The 17,500-nt window shown below is 47.5% G+C and overlaps 1 protein-coding gene across 2 annotated transcripts in view; it reads left to right on the top strand.

The window, feature by feature from the left end:
* Nucleotides 1-17,500, top strand: part of LOC118936571 (ras-related protein Rap-1b) — a 119,082-nt gene that overhangs the window by 92,356 nt on the left and 9,226 nt on the right. For both annotated transcript variants that reach the window (XM_090201354.1, XM_090201355.1), the window contains exons 3-6: nt 3,188-3,256; nt 6,247-6,303; nt 11,301-11,441; nt 16,913-17,056. In XM_090201354.1, coding sequence (XP_090057480.1) covers nt 3,188-3,256; nt 6,247-6,303; nt 11,301-11,441; nt 16,913-17,056 — 411 coding nt within the window. The remainder of the gene's footprint in view (nt 1-3,187; nt 3,257-6,246; nt 6,304-11,300; nt 11,442-16,912; nt 17,057-17,500) is intronic.

The following is a 17,500-nucleotide window of genomic DNA, read 5'->3' on the forward strand; positions in this document are numbered from 1 at the left end:
CTCTCTCTCTCTCTCTCTCTCTCTCTCTCTCTCTCTCTCTCTCTCTCTCTCTCTCTCTCTCTCTCTCTCTCTCTCTCTCTCTCTCTCTCTCTCTCTCTCTCTCTCTCTCTCTCTCTCTCTCTCTCTCTCTCTCTCTCTCTCTCTCTCTCTCTCTCTCTCTCTCTCTCTCTCTCTCTCTCTCTCTCTCTCTCTCTCTCTCTCTCTCTCTCTCTCTCTCTCTCTCTCTCTCTCTCTCTCTCTCTCTCTCTCTCTCTCTCTCTCTCTCTCTCTCTGTGTGTCACTAGTAAGAAGCTCTGGTTTGCTCTATGAATGAATCTGGGTAAAGAATCCCAGGCTTCTGACGAGGGAGGGGCTGAAAAGCAATGATCTAATTTCAATGAGATCCTTTTTCCTCCTCGTCTTCCGTCTCTCTCTCTCCCTTTCTTTTCACCTCTCTCTCCTTCTCCAAAGATCTTCTGGGTAAATGCTTCCAGTGCCCTAGAATAGGTCTCACACTCACTCCCCTTATGTCCCAAACGGCACCCTATAGAGTGCACTATACTGTCTAAGGAATAGGGTGTCATTGGGTCCTGGGCTAAAGTAGTGCACTATATATAGGGAATAGGGTGTCATTGGGTCCTGGGCTAAAGTAGTGCACTATATATAGGGAATAGGGTGTCATTGGGTCCTGGGCTAAAGTAGTGCACTATATATAGGGAATAGGGTGTCATTGGGTCCTGGGCTAAAGTAGTGCACTATGTAGGGAATAGGGTGTCATTTGGGACTCCCCTTCCCCATCTGCACCCCTACATTAGAGCTCCGGCAGTCCCGCTGGTGATTAGATTGATTTGTATTAATTAATTACGAGAGAGAGAGACAGACAGACAGACAGACAGACAGACAGACAGACAGACAGACAGACAGACAGACAGACAGACAGACAGACAGCTTCATGTCTTCACAGACGCAAACACACACTTCGAAGAGAGGAGATGCCAGAGAGTTCGAGACATGTTGACGAAGTGTGTGTGTGCGTTTGTTTGTTTGCGTGTCTGAAGGGAAGAGTGGGATTTAATCTGATCACTGGTGTGAGTTCTGAGTCTGGAGAGAAGAGTGGATTTAATCTGATCACTGGTGTGAGTTCTGAGTCTGGAGGGAAGAGTGGATTTAATCTGATCACTGGTGTGAGTTCTGAGTCTGGAGGGAAGAGTGGGATTTAATCTGATCACTGGTGTGAGTTCTGAGTCTGGAGAGAAGAGTGGATTTAATCTGATCACTGGTGTGAGTTCTGAGTCTGGAGGGAAGAGTGGATTTAATCTGATCACTGGTGTGAGTTCTGAGTCTGGAGGGAAGAGTGGGATTTAATCTGATCACTGGTGTGAGTTCTGAGTCTGGAGGGAAGAGTGGATTTAATCTGATCACTGGTGTGAGTTCTGAGTCTGGAGGGAAGAGTGGATTTAATCTGATCACTGGTGTGAGTTCTGAGTCTGGAGGGAAGAGTGGATTTAATCTGATCACTGGTGTGAGTTCTGAGTCTGGAGAGAAGAGTGGATTTAATCTGATCACTGGTGTGAGTTCTGAGTCTGGAGGGAAGAGTGGGATTTAATCTGATCACTGGTGTGAGTTCTGAGTCTGGAGGGAAGAGTGGATTTAATCTGATCACTGGTGTGAGTTCTGAGTCTGGAGGGAAGATTGGATTTAATCTGATCACTGGTGTGAGTTCTGAATGGAAATGGAAATGTGTTTATGGGTTAATGTGTGTGTTTAGGACTATGTGATCAGCACACATGCACGTGAGTGTGTTAAGGCCGACTGGCTGGCTGGCTGGCTGGCTGGCTGACTGGCCGACTGGCTAGAGTGACCAGAGTGCTGCTACTCTGTCTGACTGGGACCAGGGAGTTGGTTCTGACCAGGGGGTTGGTTCTGACCAGAGTGCTGCTACTCTGCCCTACTGGGACCAGGGGGTTGGTTCTGACCAGGGGGTTGGTTCTGACCAGAGTGCTGCTATTCTGTCTGACTGGGACTAGGGGGTTGGTTCTGACCAGTGTGTTGGTTCTGACCAGAGTGCTGCTACTCTGTCTGGCTGGGACCAGGGGGTTGGTTCTGACCAGAGTGCTGCTACTCTGTCTGGCTGTGACCAGGGGGTTGGTTCTGACCAGAGGGTTGGTTCTGACCAGGGGGTTGGTTCTGACCAGAGTGCTGCTACTCTGTCTCGCTGGGACCAGGGGGTTGGTTCTGACCAGGGGGTTGGTTCTGACCAGGGGGTTGGTTCTGACCAGAGTGCTGCTACTCTGTCTGACTGGGACCAGGGGGTTGTTAATCCCAGTCAGCTCAGTGTGTTCTTCAGTCTCCTGACGTCCGTTAATCCCAGTCAGCTCAGTGTGTTCTTCAGTCTCCCGACGTCCGTTAATCCCAGTCAGCTCAATGTGTTCTTCAGTCTCCTGACGTCTGTTAATCCCAGTCAGCTCAGTGTGTTCTTCATTCTCCTGACGTCTGTTAATCCCAGTCAACTCAGTGTGTTCTTCAGTCTCCTGACGTCCGTTAATCCCAGTCAGCTCAGTGTGTTCTTCAGTCTCCCGACGTCCATTAATCCTGTTGTTAAACAGCTTCATGTTTTACATGCTTTTCTTCCTGTCCTTTTCTTCCTGTCCTCGTCTGAGGATAACAGGTCTTCTGTATGACTCAGTGTCTGCTCCCAAATGTCACCCTATTCTCTATATATTGCGCCTCTTGGCTCTGGTCAAAAGTAGTGCACTATATAGAGAATAGGGTGCCCATTTGGGACACAACAGTGTGTATTTCAGTATATTAAAGACAATCATGAGCCACCTGTTGAGATGAATTTACTAAGGCTCACAGCCTGCAACCTTCTACAATCTCATTTACTAACTCACCTTCTCTTCTCTCTCTCTCTCTCTCTCTCTATATCTCTCTCTCTCTCTCTCTCTCTTTTATCTCTCTCTCTTTTATCTCTCTCTTTCTCTCTTTTCTCTCTCTCTCTCTCTCTCTCTCTCTCTCTCTCTCTTTTGTCTCCCTCTCTCTCTTTTGTCTCTTTCTCTCTCTCTTTTCTCTCTCTCTCGCTCTCTCTTTTTTTTCTCTCTCTCTCTTTTGTCTCTCTCTCTCTCTTTTCTCTCTCTCTCTCTCTCTCTCTCTCTCTCTATTTTGTCTCTCTCTCTCTTTTGTCTCTCTCTCTCTTTTGTCTCTACAGACTGTACAGTTTGTTCAGGGGATTTTCGTGGAGAAATATGACCCGACAATAGAAGACTCATACAGAAAGGTAAGTCAAGATTTGCTATCTTCCCTTGACATCATCATTAGTAACCCTCTGACCCTGTGACATCATCATTGGTGACCCCCTAGCCCTGTGACATCATCATTAGTGGCCCCCTGGCCCTGTGACATCATCATTTAGTGACCCCCCCTGACCCTGTGACATCATCATTAGTGGCCCTCTGGCTTTGTGACATCATCATTGGTGGCCCCCTGGCCCTGTGACATCTTCATTTAATGACCCCCCTGACCCTGTGACATCATCATTAGTGGCCCCCTGTCCCTGTGACATCATCATTAGTGGCCCCCTGGCCCTGTGACATCATCATTAGTGGCCCCCTGGCCCTGTGACATCGTCATTAGTGGCCCCCTGGTCCTGTGTTTAGTAGCTTTTCAGTCAAAAGTAGTGCACTATGTAGGTAATACGGGGACATTGGACGTAAATACGTTTAACTCTGCTGCTGTCTGTGTCATCTCCATGGTTACAGAGCACTGGGTGTTTGGTAGGCTATTCAGTGAGCTGAAACACAATGTAGCAGATTGGAATATAATGGAGATACTGTCAAATTTCAATTAAACCCCCATTCTCAAATAGCTGCCTGTCCCTTTAATAGCCAGGCAACAGCAGACAGGACTGTTGTAGAGGTACTGAGACAGGACTGTTGTAGAGGTACTGAGACAGACAGGACTGTTGTAGAGGTACTGAGACAGGACTGTTGTAGAGGTACTGAGACAGGACTGTTGTAGAGGTACTGAGACAGACAGGACTGTTGTAGAGGTACTGAGACAGACAGGACTGTTGTAGAGGTACTGAGACAGACAGGACTGTTGTAGAGGTACTGAGACAGACAGGACTGTTGTAGAGGTACTGAGACAGACAGGACTGTTGTAGAGGTACTGAGACAGACAGGACTGTTGTAGAGGTACTGAGACAGACAGGACTGTTGTAGAGGTACTGAGACAGACAGGACTGTTGTAGAGGTACTGAGACAGACAGGACTGTTGTAGAGTTACTGAGACAGACAGGACTGTTGTAGAGTTACTGAGACAGACAGGACTGTTGTAGAGGTACTGAGACAGACAGGACTGTTGTAGAGGTACTGAGACAGACAGGACTGTTGTAGAGGTACTGAGACAGGACTGTTGTAGAGGTACTGAGACAGGACTGTTGTAGAGGTACTGAGACAGGACTGTTGTAGAGGTACTGAGACAGACAGGACTGTTGTAGAGGTACTGAGACAGACAGGACTGTTGTAGAGGTACTGAGACAGACAGGACTGTTGTAGAGGTACTGAGACAGACAGGACTGTTGTAGAGGTACTGAGACAGACAGGACTGTTGTAGAGGTACTGAGACAGACAGGACTGTTGTAGAGGTACTGAGACAGACAGGACTGTTGTAGAGGTACTGAGACAGACAGGACTGTTGTAGAGGTACTGAGACAGACAGGACTGTTGTAGAGGTACTGAGACAGACAGGACTGTTGTAGAGGTACTGAGACAGACAGGACTGTTGTAGAGGTACTGAGACAGACAGGACTGTTGTAGAGGTACTGAGACAGGGCTGTTACAGAGGTACTGAGACAGACAGGACTGTTGTAGAGGTACTGAGACAGACAGGACTGTTGTAGAGGTACTGAGACAGGGCTGTTACAGAGGTACTGAGACAGACAGGACTGTTGTAGAGGTACTGAGACAGACAGGACTGTTGTAGAGGTACTGAGACAGACAGGACTGTTGTAGAGGTACTGAGACAGGGCTGTTACAGAGGTACTGAGACAGACAGGACTGTTGTAGAGGTACTGAGACAGACAGGACTGTTGTAGAGGTACTGAGACAGACAGGACTGTTGTAGAGGTACTGAGACAGACAGGACTGTTGTAGAGGTACTGAGACAGACAGGACTGTTGTAGAGGTACTGAGACAGACAGGACTGTTGTAGAGGTACTGAGACGTTCTTCCTACACTAAAGGAGAGGAGGGTAGCAGCTAAAACATGGACAGGAAGTGGAAATCCCGTCTGTTTGACCAGGATCGTCATTACAGTGCAGCTGTTTCCTTTAGGGGTCCATGCTGTTGACAGATAGTGACCCCGGCTTTAAGTAAAGGAGGTTTTTCAACACGTCAGCAGAGTGACTGTAGTCAAGTGGCTGGTCCCAGATCTGTTTGTGTCGACTCCCTGCCGTTCTGAAAGAGTTGGCGAGACGGATCACAAACAGACCTGGGACCAGGCTGTAGATGGGTCAAGGTGGTCTCAGCCTGGTCCCAGATCTGTTTGTGTCGACTCCCTGCCGTTCTGTAAGAGTTGGCAAGACGGATCACAAACTGATCTGGGACCAGGCTGTAGATGGGTCAAGGTGGTCTTCGCCTGGTCCCAGATCTGTTTGTGTCGACTCCCTGCCGTTCTGTAAGAGTTGGCGAGACGGATCACAAACAGACCTGGGACCAGGCTGTAGATCGGTCCAGTTCTAGAGCCTTCTCAGTCAGATCTGTCGTGAGTCCTCACTGTCCAGTGGCTGAACCAGCGGCCTCACAGCGGGCTTCCCCTCTCACTGGTCATAAATGGAACGACCGCCCCATCCACCCCCCCAATTAGGAACCTGGTGGAAGTAATGGACTGAACCAAGGCGTGGGCCCAGCGGGGGTGGAGGAGGGTAATTACAGTGGAAGTCACTGGAAGTTACAGGCCTGGAAGTCACTGAGAGGGGTTTTGGGTCAAGGTGGAGGGAGGGAGGAGCGATAGGAGAATGGAATTGTTTCAGATGTACATCTAATAATGCCTTTATCTCTGTCTCTCTCTCTCTCTCTGTCTCTCTGTCTCTCTCTCTCTCTCTGTCTCTCTGTCTCTCTCTCTCTCTGTCTCCCTCTCTCTCTCTCTCTCTCTCTGTCTCTCTCTCTCTCTCTGTCCTCTCTCTCTGTCCTCTCTCTCTGTCCTCTCTCTGTCTCTCTCTGTCTCTCTCTGTCTCTCTCTGTCTCTCTCTGTCTCTCTCTCTCTGCAGCAAGTGGAGGTGGACGGGCAGCAGTGTATGCTGGAAATTCTGGACACTGCAGGGACGGTAAGAGACCTACAGGAGGAGGAGTTATGGTAGACCTACAGGAGGAGGAGTTATGGTAGACCTACAGGAGGAGGAGGAGGAGTTATGGTAGACCTACAGGAGGAGGAGTTATGGTAGACCTACAGGAGGAGGAGGAAGAGTTATGGTAGACCTACAGGAGGAGGAGTTATGGTAGACCTACAGGAGGAGGAGGAGTTATGGTAGACCTACAGGAGGAAGAGGAGGAGTTATGGTAGACCTACAGGAGGGGTGGAGGAGGAGAAGGGGGTGAATGGGTTATGGTAGACCTACAGGAGGAGGAGGAGGAGTTATGGTAGACTTACAGGAGGAGGAGGGGAGGAGTTATGGTAGACCTACAGGAGGAGGAGGAGGAGTTATGGTAGACCTACAGGAGGAGGAGGGGGAGGAGTTATGGTAGACTTACAGGAGGAGGGGGAGGAGTTATGGTAGACTTACAGGAGGAGGAGGGGGAGGAGTTATGGTAGACTTACAGGAGGAGGATTGGGAGGAGTTATGGTAGACCTACGGGATGGGGGTTTACAGAGAAATGCTTACTACAGATTCATACAGTTCTACTGGGAACCATATTTACCATGACACAAGGAACAGGAAAGGGATAAGGATGCTCTCTCTGCTTCCTCAAACACCCCTTCCTCTTCCGCTGGCTGAGGAGAGATGGATGGAGGAGACAGAGAGAGAGAGACAGACAGAGAGAGAGAGACAGAGAGAGACAGACACAGAGAGAAACAGACACAGAGAGCGAGAGAGAGAGAGAGACAGACAGACAGACAGACAGACAGACAGACAGACAGACAGACAGACAGACAGACAGACAGACAGAGAGATACAGACAGACAAACAGACAGCGAGAGACAGACAGACAGACCCCTGTACTTCTCTGTGGTGGTGACAGGTGGCCAATGGACTCCTTGGTCTCTCTGTACCCGATTGGCTCCACCCACACAGAGTTGGAGCCAAGATGGACGACAGTTTCTCAGTCCCCGTGACTGTTTCACAACAGAGGCTTGGCAATGATAGAGAACGCCTCTCACACAACATAATCCAATCTAAACAAACAGATTCCCTTATCACGACTCCTTAAATATACCCTCTTAAAAAAAAGATCCCCATTTATTTAAACCAAAATGACAAATCTGTGAAATGCACTTGTAAATTCAAGCTCAGAATCAGAATGTGTCGTCGTTCCAGTTGAATCTGGAGGACAGGGTCAGTGAGTACAGACTGCCAAAATCATCTTCCTGTGAATATGAAAGAACGACACCAATAGAATCTTAGCCTGGGGTTTTCCCCCAATGAATGGAACGCTGTTGCTATGGCACCTTAATCCCTACATAGAGCGCTACTTCTGACCCGGTGCCCACATGGCTCTGTATCAAAAGTAGTGCACTATATAGGGAATAAGGTGCCGTTTGGGACTCAGATCATGTAACCTTTAAAAAAAAAATTTAAAAAATGTGTTTCATCTGTTTGGGAAACAGTTGGGTTTTGACTCTCACGCTACTGGCCACCATTGTAACAGTACTGACAACAGATATCACTTGTGAATTGTGAAGACGACCGTGCGAGCCACCCGGGTGACCTCTGGTTTTGTTAAACGTCTTTGTTTTGCACACAAGAGAATGGCAAGCACACACACCACCTTTATTCTGCAGTTTAAATAAGACACACACACACACACACACAGACAGACAGACAGACAGACAGACAGACAGACAGACAGACAGACAGACAGACAGACAGACAGACAGACAGACAGACAGACAGACAGACAGACAGACAGACAGACAGACAGACAGACAGACAGACAGACAGACAGACAGACAGACACATAGACAGACAGACACATAGACAGACAGACACATAGACAGACAGACACATAGACAGACAGACACATAGACAGACAGACACACACAGGCGCACACACACACACACAATCACACACACACGCGCCTCCACCATCGCACCCCCACTCCTATCGCCCCCCCCACTCCTATCACCCTGCCACGGTAGTCTCTAACAACACCTAATGGCCTTTGAGGTTCTGCCGTGGAAACAGTCTCCTTAGCGACGACGGTGGCCACCCCTCATTATCGTGACGCAGGGCGATGCAGAGGTGTTGTGGCAGGTTATTCATCTTGGAGGTCGTTACAGACTCACTACTGACAGCAGACAGAGATGACATGAACGACGAACAGAGAGAGAAAGATCAGCCTCCTCCACACTGTCTTCAACATCTCTACTGTGATCAGCCTCCTCCTCCTCCTCCACCACACTGTCTTCAACATCTCCACTGTGATCAGCCTCCTCCTCCACACTGTCTTCAGTATCTCTACTGTGATCAGCCTCCTCCTCCACCACACTGTCTTCAACATCTCTACTGTGATCAGCCTCCTCATCCACACTGTCTTCAACATCTCTACTGTGATCAGCCTCCTCCACACTGTCTTCAACATCTCTACTGTGATCAGCCTCCTCCTCCACACTGTCTTCAACATCTCTACTGGGATCAGCCTCCTCATCCACACTGTCTTCAACATCTCTACTGTGATCAGCCTCCTCCTCCACCACCACACTGTCTTCAGTATCTCTACTGTGATCAGCCTCCTCCACACTGTCTTCAGTATCTCTACTGTGATCAGCCTCCTCCACCACACTGTCTTCAGTATCTCTACTGTGATCAGCCTCCTCCACACTGTCTTCAGTATCTCTACTGTGATCAGCCTCCTCCTCCACCACACTGTCTTCAACATCTCCACTGTGATCAGCCTCCTCCACACTGTCTTCAACATCTCTACTGTGATCAGCCTCCTCATCCACACTGTCTTCAACATCTCTACTGTGATCAGCCTCCTCCACACTGTCTTCAACATCTCTACTGTGATCAGCCTCCTCCTCCACACTGTCTTCAACATCTCTACTGGGATCAGCCTCCTCCTCCTCCTCCACACTGTCTTCAACATCTCTACTGTGATCAGCCTCCTCCTCCACCACCACACTGTCTTCAGTATCTCTACTGTGATCAGCCTCCTCCACCACACTGTCTTCAGTATCTCTACTGTGATCAGCCTCCTCCACCTCCACCACACTGTCTTCAGTATCTCTACTGTGATCAGCCTCCCCCACACTGTCTTCGGTATCTCTACTGTGATCAGCCTCCTCCACCTCCTCCACACTGTCTTCAGTATCTCTACTGTGATCAGCCTCCTCCACACTGTCTTCAGTATCTCTACTGTGATCAGCCTCCTCCACCACACTGTCTTCAGTATCTCTACTGTGATCAGCCTCCTCCACACTGTCTTCAGTATCTCTACTGTGATCAGCCTCCTCCTCCTCCACCACACTGTCTTCAGTATCTCTACTGTGATCAGCCTCCTCCACCACACTGTCTTCAGTATCTCTACTGTGATCTAACATCTTGTTAACTCAGTTGGAATGATACTGAGGCTCACCCCATGCCAGGTGATGGAAGTGTGCAGGGCAAATATTTACACAAGATAAAGAGAAAAGCATTGGATGGATCCTTGCCCATGTTATCATTCCTAATGACCAGGCTATAGATGGGATCCTTGCCCATGTTATCATCTCTAATGACCAGGCTATAGATGGGATCCTTGCCCATGTTATCATCTCTAATGACCAGGCTATAGATGAGATCCTTGCACATGTTATCATTCCTAATGACCAGGTTATAGATGGGATCCTTGCCCATGTTATCATCTCTAATGACCAGGCTATAGATGGGATCCTTGCCCATGTTATCATCTCTAATGACCAGGCTATAGATGGGATCCTTGCCCATGTTATCATCTCTAATGACCAGGCTATAGATGAGATCCTTGCACATGTTATCATTCCTAATGACCAGGTTATAGATGGGATCCTTGCCCATGTTATCATCTCTAATGACCAGGCTATAGATGAGATCCTTGCACATGTTATCATTCCTAATGACCAGGCTATAGATGGGATCCTTGCCCATGTTATCATCCCTAATGACCAGGCTATAGATGGGATCCTTGCACATGTTATCATTCCTAATGACCAGGCTATAGATGGGATCCTTGCCCATGTTATCATCCCTAATGACGAGGCTATAGATGGGATCCTTGCCCATGTTATCATCTCTAATGACCAGGCTATAGACGGGATCCTTGCCCATGTTATCATCCCTAATGACCAGGCTATAGATGGGATCCTTGCCCATGTTATCATCCCTAATGACCAGGCTATAGATGGGATCCTTGCCCATGTTATCATCCCTAATGACCAGGCTATAGATGGGATCCTTGCACATGTTATCATTCCTAATGACCAGGCTATAGATGGGATCCTTGCCCATGTTATCATCCTTAATGACGAGGCTATAGATGGGATCCTTGCCCATGTTATCATCTCTAATGACCAGGCTATAGACGGGATCCTTGCCCATGTTATCATCCCTAATGACCAGGCTATAGATGGGATCCTTGCACATGTTATCATCCCTAATGACCAGGCTTTAGATGGGATCCTTGCCCATGTTATCATCCCTAATGACCAGGCTATAGATGGGATCCTTGCCCATGTTATCATCCCTAATGACCAGGCTATAGAGGGGATCCTTGCCCATGTTATCATCTCTAATGACCAGGCTATAGATTGGATCCTTGCCCATGTTATCACCACTAATGAAGTCTTTAGATTGGATCCTTGCACATGTTATCACCTCTAATGACAAGGCTTTAGTTTGGATCCTTGCCCATGTTATCACCTGTAATGACGTCTTTAGATTGGATCCTTGCCCATGTTATCACCCCCTAATGACATCTTTAGATTGGATCCTTGCCCATGTTATCACCCCCTAATGACAAGGCTTTAGATTTGATCCTTGCCCATGTTATCACCTGTAATGACGTCTTTAGATTGGATCCTTGCCCATGTTATCACCCCCTAATGACAAGTCTTTAGCTTCCTGTATGTCTCTCTCTCCTCCACAGGAACAATTCACAGCCATGAGAGATCTGTACATGAAGAATGGCCAGGGCTTTGCGCTAGTGTACTCCATCACAGCCCAGTCCACCTTCAACGATCTGCAAGACCTACGAGAACAGATCCTCCGAGTCAAAGACACTGACGATGTAAGTTATCACACACACATGAATACATACACACACACACACATGCAGGGATGCACGCATGAATACACACATACACACACACACACACAGACACACACACACACACACACACACACACACACACACACATGAATACATACACACACACACACACACACACACGCATGAATACATACACACACACACACACACATGCAGGGATGCACGCATGAATACATACACACACACATGAATACATACACACACACACACATGAATGCATACACACACACACACACACGCATTAATACATACACACACACACACACACACGCATGAATACATACACACATGCATGAATACACACACACACACACATGAATACATACACACACACATGAATACAGACCACCTCTCCATGTCTAGAGACTAGAGGTAGGTTACAGACCAACTCTCCATGTCTAGAGACTAGAGGGTTACAGACCAACTCTCCATGTCTAGAGACTAGAGGGATTACAGACCAACTCTCCATGTCTAGAGACTAGAGGGAGGTTACAGACCAACTCTCCATGTCTAGAGACTAGAGGGAGGTTACAGACCAACTCTCCATGTCTAGAGACTAGAGGGTTACAGACCAACTCTCCATGTCTAGAGACTAGAGGGAGGTTACAGACCAACTCTCCATGTCTAGAGACTAGAGGGAGGTTACAGACCAACTCTCCATGTCTAGAGACTAGAGGGAGGTTACAGACCAACTCTCCATGTCTAGAGACTAGAGGGAGGTTACAGACCAACTCTCCATGTCTAGAGACTAGAGGGAGGTTACAGACCATCTCTCCATGTCTAGAGACTAGAGGGCTACAGACCAACTCTCCATGTCTAGAGACTAGAGGGAGGTTACAGACCAACTCTCCATGTCTAGAGACTAGAGGGAGGTTACAGACCATCTCTCCATGTCTAGAGACTAGAGGGAGGTTACAGACCAACTCTCCATGTCTAGAGACTAGAGGGAGGTTACAGACCATCTCTCCATGTCTAGAGACTAGAGGGTTACAGACCAACTCTCCATGTCTAGAGACTAGAGGGTTACAGACCAACTCTCCATGACTAGAGGGTTACAGTCCACCTCTCCATGTCTAGAGACTAGAGGGTTACAGACCAACTCTCCATGTCTAGAGACTAGAGGGTTACAGACCAACTCTCCATGTCTAGAGACTAGAGGGTTATAGACCATCTCTCCATGTCTAGAGGGTTACAGTCCAACTCTCCATGTCTAGAGACTAGAGGGTTACAGACCAACTCTCCATGTCTAGAGACTAGAGGGTTACATACCAACTCTCCATGTCTAGAGACTAGAGGGTTACAGACCAACTCTCCATGTCTAGAGACTAGAGGGTTACAGACCAACTCTCCATGTCTAGAGACTAGAGGGTTATAGACCATCTCTCCATGTCTAGAGACTAGAGGGAGGTTACAGACCATCTCTCCATGTCAAGAGACTAGAGGGTTACAGACCAACTCTCCATGTCTAGAGACTAGAGGGTTACAGACCAACTCTCCATGTCTAGAGACTAGAGGGTTACAGACCAACTCTCCATGTCTAGAGACTAGAGGGTTACAGACCAACTCTCCATGTCTAGAGACTAGAGGGTTACAGACCAACTCTCCATGTCTAAAGACTAGAGGGTTTCAGACCAACTCTCCATGTCTAGAGACTAGAGGGTTACAGACCAACTCTCCATGTCTAGAGACTAGAGGTTTCAGACCACCTCTCCATGTCTAGAGACTAGAGGGTTACAGACCAACTCTCCATGTCTAGAGACTAGAGGGAGGTTACAGACCAACTCTCCATGTCTAGAGACTAGAGGGTTACAGACCAACTCTCCATGTCTAGAGACTAGAGGGTTACAGACCAACTCTCCATGTCTAGAGACTAGAGGGATTACAGACCAACTCTCCATGTCTAGAGACTAGAGGTTTCAGACCAACTCTCCATGTCTAGAGACTAGAGGGTTACAGACCAACTCTCCATGTCTAGAGACTAGAGGGTTACAGACCAACTCTCCATGTCTAGAGACTAGAGGGTTACAGACCAACTCTCCATGTCTAAAGACTAGAGGGTTTCAGACCAACTCTCCATGTCTAGAGACTAGAGGGTTACAGACCAACTCTCCATGTCTAGAGACTAGAGGTTTCAGACCACCTCTCCATGTCTAGAGACTAGAGGGTTACAGACCAACTCTCCATGTCTAGAGACTAGAGGGATTACAGACCAACTCTCCATGTCTAGAGACTAGAGGGAGGTTTCAGACCACCTCTCCATGTCTAGAGACTAGAGGGTTACATACCAACTCTCCATGTCTAGAGACTAGAGGTTTCAGACCAACTCTCCATGTCTAGAGACTAGAGGGTTACAGACCAACTCTCCATGTCTAGAGACACTCAGCTGTGTGTTTCATTTCATTCCTCTCTCTCACTAACTCAGCTGTGTGTTTCATTTCATTCCTCTCGCTCTACAGTAAACCAGGAGAGGACACTAACTCAGCTGTGTGTTTCATTCCACTCCTCTCTCTGTCACTAACTCAGCTGTGTGTTTCATTCCACTCCTCTCTCTGTCACTAACTCAGCTGTGTGTTTCATTCCACTCCTCTCTCTGTCACTAACTCAGCTGTGTGTTTCATTCCACTCCTCTCTCTGTCACTAACTCAGCTGTGTGTTTCATTCCATTCCTCTCTCTCTACAGTAAACCAGGAGAGGACACTAACTCAGCTGTGTGTTTCATTCCACTCCTCTCTCTCTCACTAACTCAGCTGTGCTTGTGGAAACAGTAATCTCCTATAGAGCCTATGAATTCAACAACATAACAACCCTTCATACCTATCAAAGTGTTTAATGTGACCTAGAATAATATAACACTTTTCTCTCTCTCTCTCCCTCCCTATATTATCTCTCTCCCTATATTATCTCCCTCTCTATATTATCTCTCTCCCTATATTATCTCCCTCCCTATATTATCTCTCTCCCTATATTATCTCTCTCCCTATATTATCTCCCTCCCTATATTATCTCCCTCTCTATATTATCTCCCTCCCTATATTATCTCTCTCCCTATATTATCTCTCTCCCTATATTATCTCTCTCCCTATATTATCTCCCTCTCTATATTATCTCTCTCCCTATATTATCTCCCTCTCTATATTATCTCTCTCCCTATATTATCTCTCTCCCTATATTATCTCTCTCCCTATATTATCTCCCTCCCTATATTATCTCCCTCTCTATATTATCTCCCTCCCTATATTATCTCCCTCCCTATATTATCTCCCTCTCTATATTATCTCTCTCCCTATATTATCTCCCTCTCTATATTATCTCTCTCCCTATATTATCTCCCTCCCTATATTATCTCTCTCCCTATATTATCTCCCTCTCTATATTATCTCTCTCCCTATATTATCTCCCTCCCTATATTATCTCCCTCCCTATATTATCTCTCTCCCTATATTATCTCTCTCCCTATATTATCTCCCTCTCTATATTATCTCCCTCTCTATATTATCTCTCTCCCTATATTATCTCCCTCTCTATATTATCTCCCTCTCTATATTATCTCTCTCCCTATATTATCTCTCTCCCTATATTATCTCCCTCTCTATATTATCTCCCTCTCTATATTATCTCTCTCCCTATATTATCTCCCTCCCTATATTATCTCCCTCCCTATATTATCTCTCTCCCTATATTATCTCCCTCCCTATATTATCTCCCTCTCTATATTATCTCCCTCTCTATATTATCTCCCTCCCTATATTATCTCTCTCCCTATATTATCTTCCTCCCTATATTATCTCCCTCCCTATATTATCTCCCTCCCTATATTATCTCTCTCCCTATATTATCTCCCTCCCTATATTATCTCTCTCCCTATATTATCTCTCTCCCTATATTATCTCTCTCCCTATATTATCTCCCTCCCTATATTATCTCTCTCCCTATATTATCTCCCTCTCTATATTATCTCCCTCCCTATATTATCTCCCTCTCTATATTATCTCCCTCCCTATATTATCTCCCTCCCTATATTATCTCCCTCCCTATATTATCTCCCTCCCTATATTATCTCTCTCCCTATATTATCTCCCTCTCTATATTATCTCCCTCTCTATATTATCTCCCTCTCTATATTATCTCCCTCTCTATATTATCTCCCTCTCTATATGATCTCCCTCCCTATATGATCTCCCTCCCTATATGATCTCCCTCCCTATATTATCTCCCTCCCTATATTATCTCCCTCCCTATATTATCTCCCTCCCTATATTATCACCCTCCCTATATTATCTCCCTCCCTATATTATCTCCCTCCCTATATTATCTCCCTCCCTATATTATCTCCCTCCCTATATTATCTCCCTCTATCTCTCCCTCCCTCCCTATATTATCTCCCTCCCTATATTATCTCCCTCTCTATATTATCTCCCTCCCTATATTATCTCCCTCTCTATATTATCTCCCTCTCTCTCTCCCTCCCTCCCTATATTATCTCCCTCCCTATATTATCTCCCTCTCTATATTATCTCCCTCCCTATATTATCTCCCTCCCTATATTATCTCCCTCTCTATATTATCTCCCTCTCTATATTATCTCCCTCCCTATATTATCTCCCTCCCTATATTATCTCCCTCCCTATATTATCTCCCTCCCTATATTATCTCCCTCTCTATATTATCTCCCTCCCTATATTATCTCCCTCCCTATATTATCTCCCTCCCTATATTATCTCCCTCCCTATATTATCTCCCTCCCTATATTATCTCTCTCCCTATATTATCTCCCTCTCTATTTCCTGTCTCCACTCTTTTTTACATTTCTCTCTCACGCTTTCTCTGCCTCGCCATCTCCCTGCCTCTCTCCGGTCTCTCCCCCTCTCTCCGGTCTCTCCGGTCTCTCCCCCTCTCTCCGGTCTCTCCCTGCCTCTCTCCGATCTCTCCCTGCCTCTCTCCGGTCTCTCCCCCTCTCTCCGGTCTCTCCCCCTCTCTCCGGTCTCTCCCCCTCTCTCCGGTCTCTCCCCCTCTCTCCGGTCTCTCCGGTCTCTCCCCCTCTCTCCGATCTCTCCCTGCCTCTCTCCGGTCTCTCCCCCTCTCTCCGGTCTCGCCCCCTCTCTCCGGTCTCTCCCCCTCTCTCCGGTCTCTCCCCCTCTCTCCGGTCTCTCCCTGCTTCCACTCTTTATTTACTCCTCCTCACCCCTCCCCTCCCCTCCTCCTCCCCCTCCTCCCTCCTCCTCCCTTCCCCTCCTCCCTCCTCCTCCTCCCTCCTCTTCCCTCCCCTCCTCCTCCCCCCTCCTCCCCCCCATCCTCCCCCATCACCCCTGCCCCTCCTCCTCTCCCCTCCCCCTCCTCCCCCCATCCTCCCCCATCACCCCCCCCCCCCCCTCCTCGTCCCCCACCTCCTCCCTCCCCCTCATCCTCCCTCCCCCTCTCCCTCTATCCAGGTTCCGATGATTCTGGTGGGTAATAAATGTGATCTGGAGGATGAGCGTGTTGTGGGGAAGGAACAGGGACAGAACCTGGCCAGACAGTGGAGCAGCTGTGCTTTCCTGGAGTCCTCTGCAAAGTCCAAGATCAACGTCAACGAGGTGAGAACAACACACACACCTCACACACCCTGCATCAGTACAACACACACCTCACACACCCTGCATCAGTACAACACACACCTCACACACCCTGCATCAGTACAACACACACACACACCTCACACACCCTGCATCAGTACAACACACACACAAACCTCACACACCCTGCATCAGTACAACACACACCCTGCATCAGTACAACACACACACACCTCACGCTCATATGAACAGAAACTGTAATCAACAGGTTCTGTACCTCCTATGGACAGAAACTGTAATCAACAGGTTCTGTACCTCCTATGGACAGAAACTGATGGGATTAGACTGGGTCGTTGGTGTCAGTAGCAGTGTGGGTATATTTTTAGATATTTAGTCGGAGGGTAATCATTAACTGTCCTTGGAGCTGAACCTTCCTCCTGGTCCCACTGTGTTCAGAACGGTCTC

This window comes from Oncorhynchus mykiss, chromosome 15, assembly GCF_057628025.1.
Source record: "Oncorhynchus mykiss isolate SJ-2025 chromosome 15, ASM5762802v1, whole genome shotgun sequence".
In the NCBI taxonomy this organism is placed as follows: domain Eukaryota; kingdom Metazoa; phylum Chordata; class Actinopteri; order Salmoniformes; family Salmonidae; genus Oncorhynchus; species Oncorhynchus mykiss.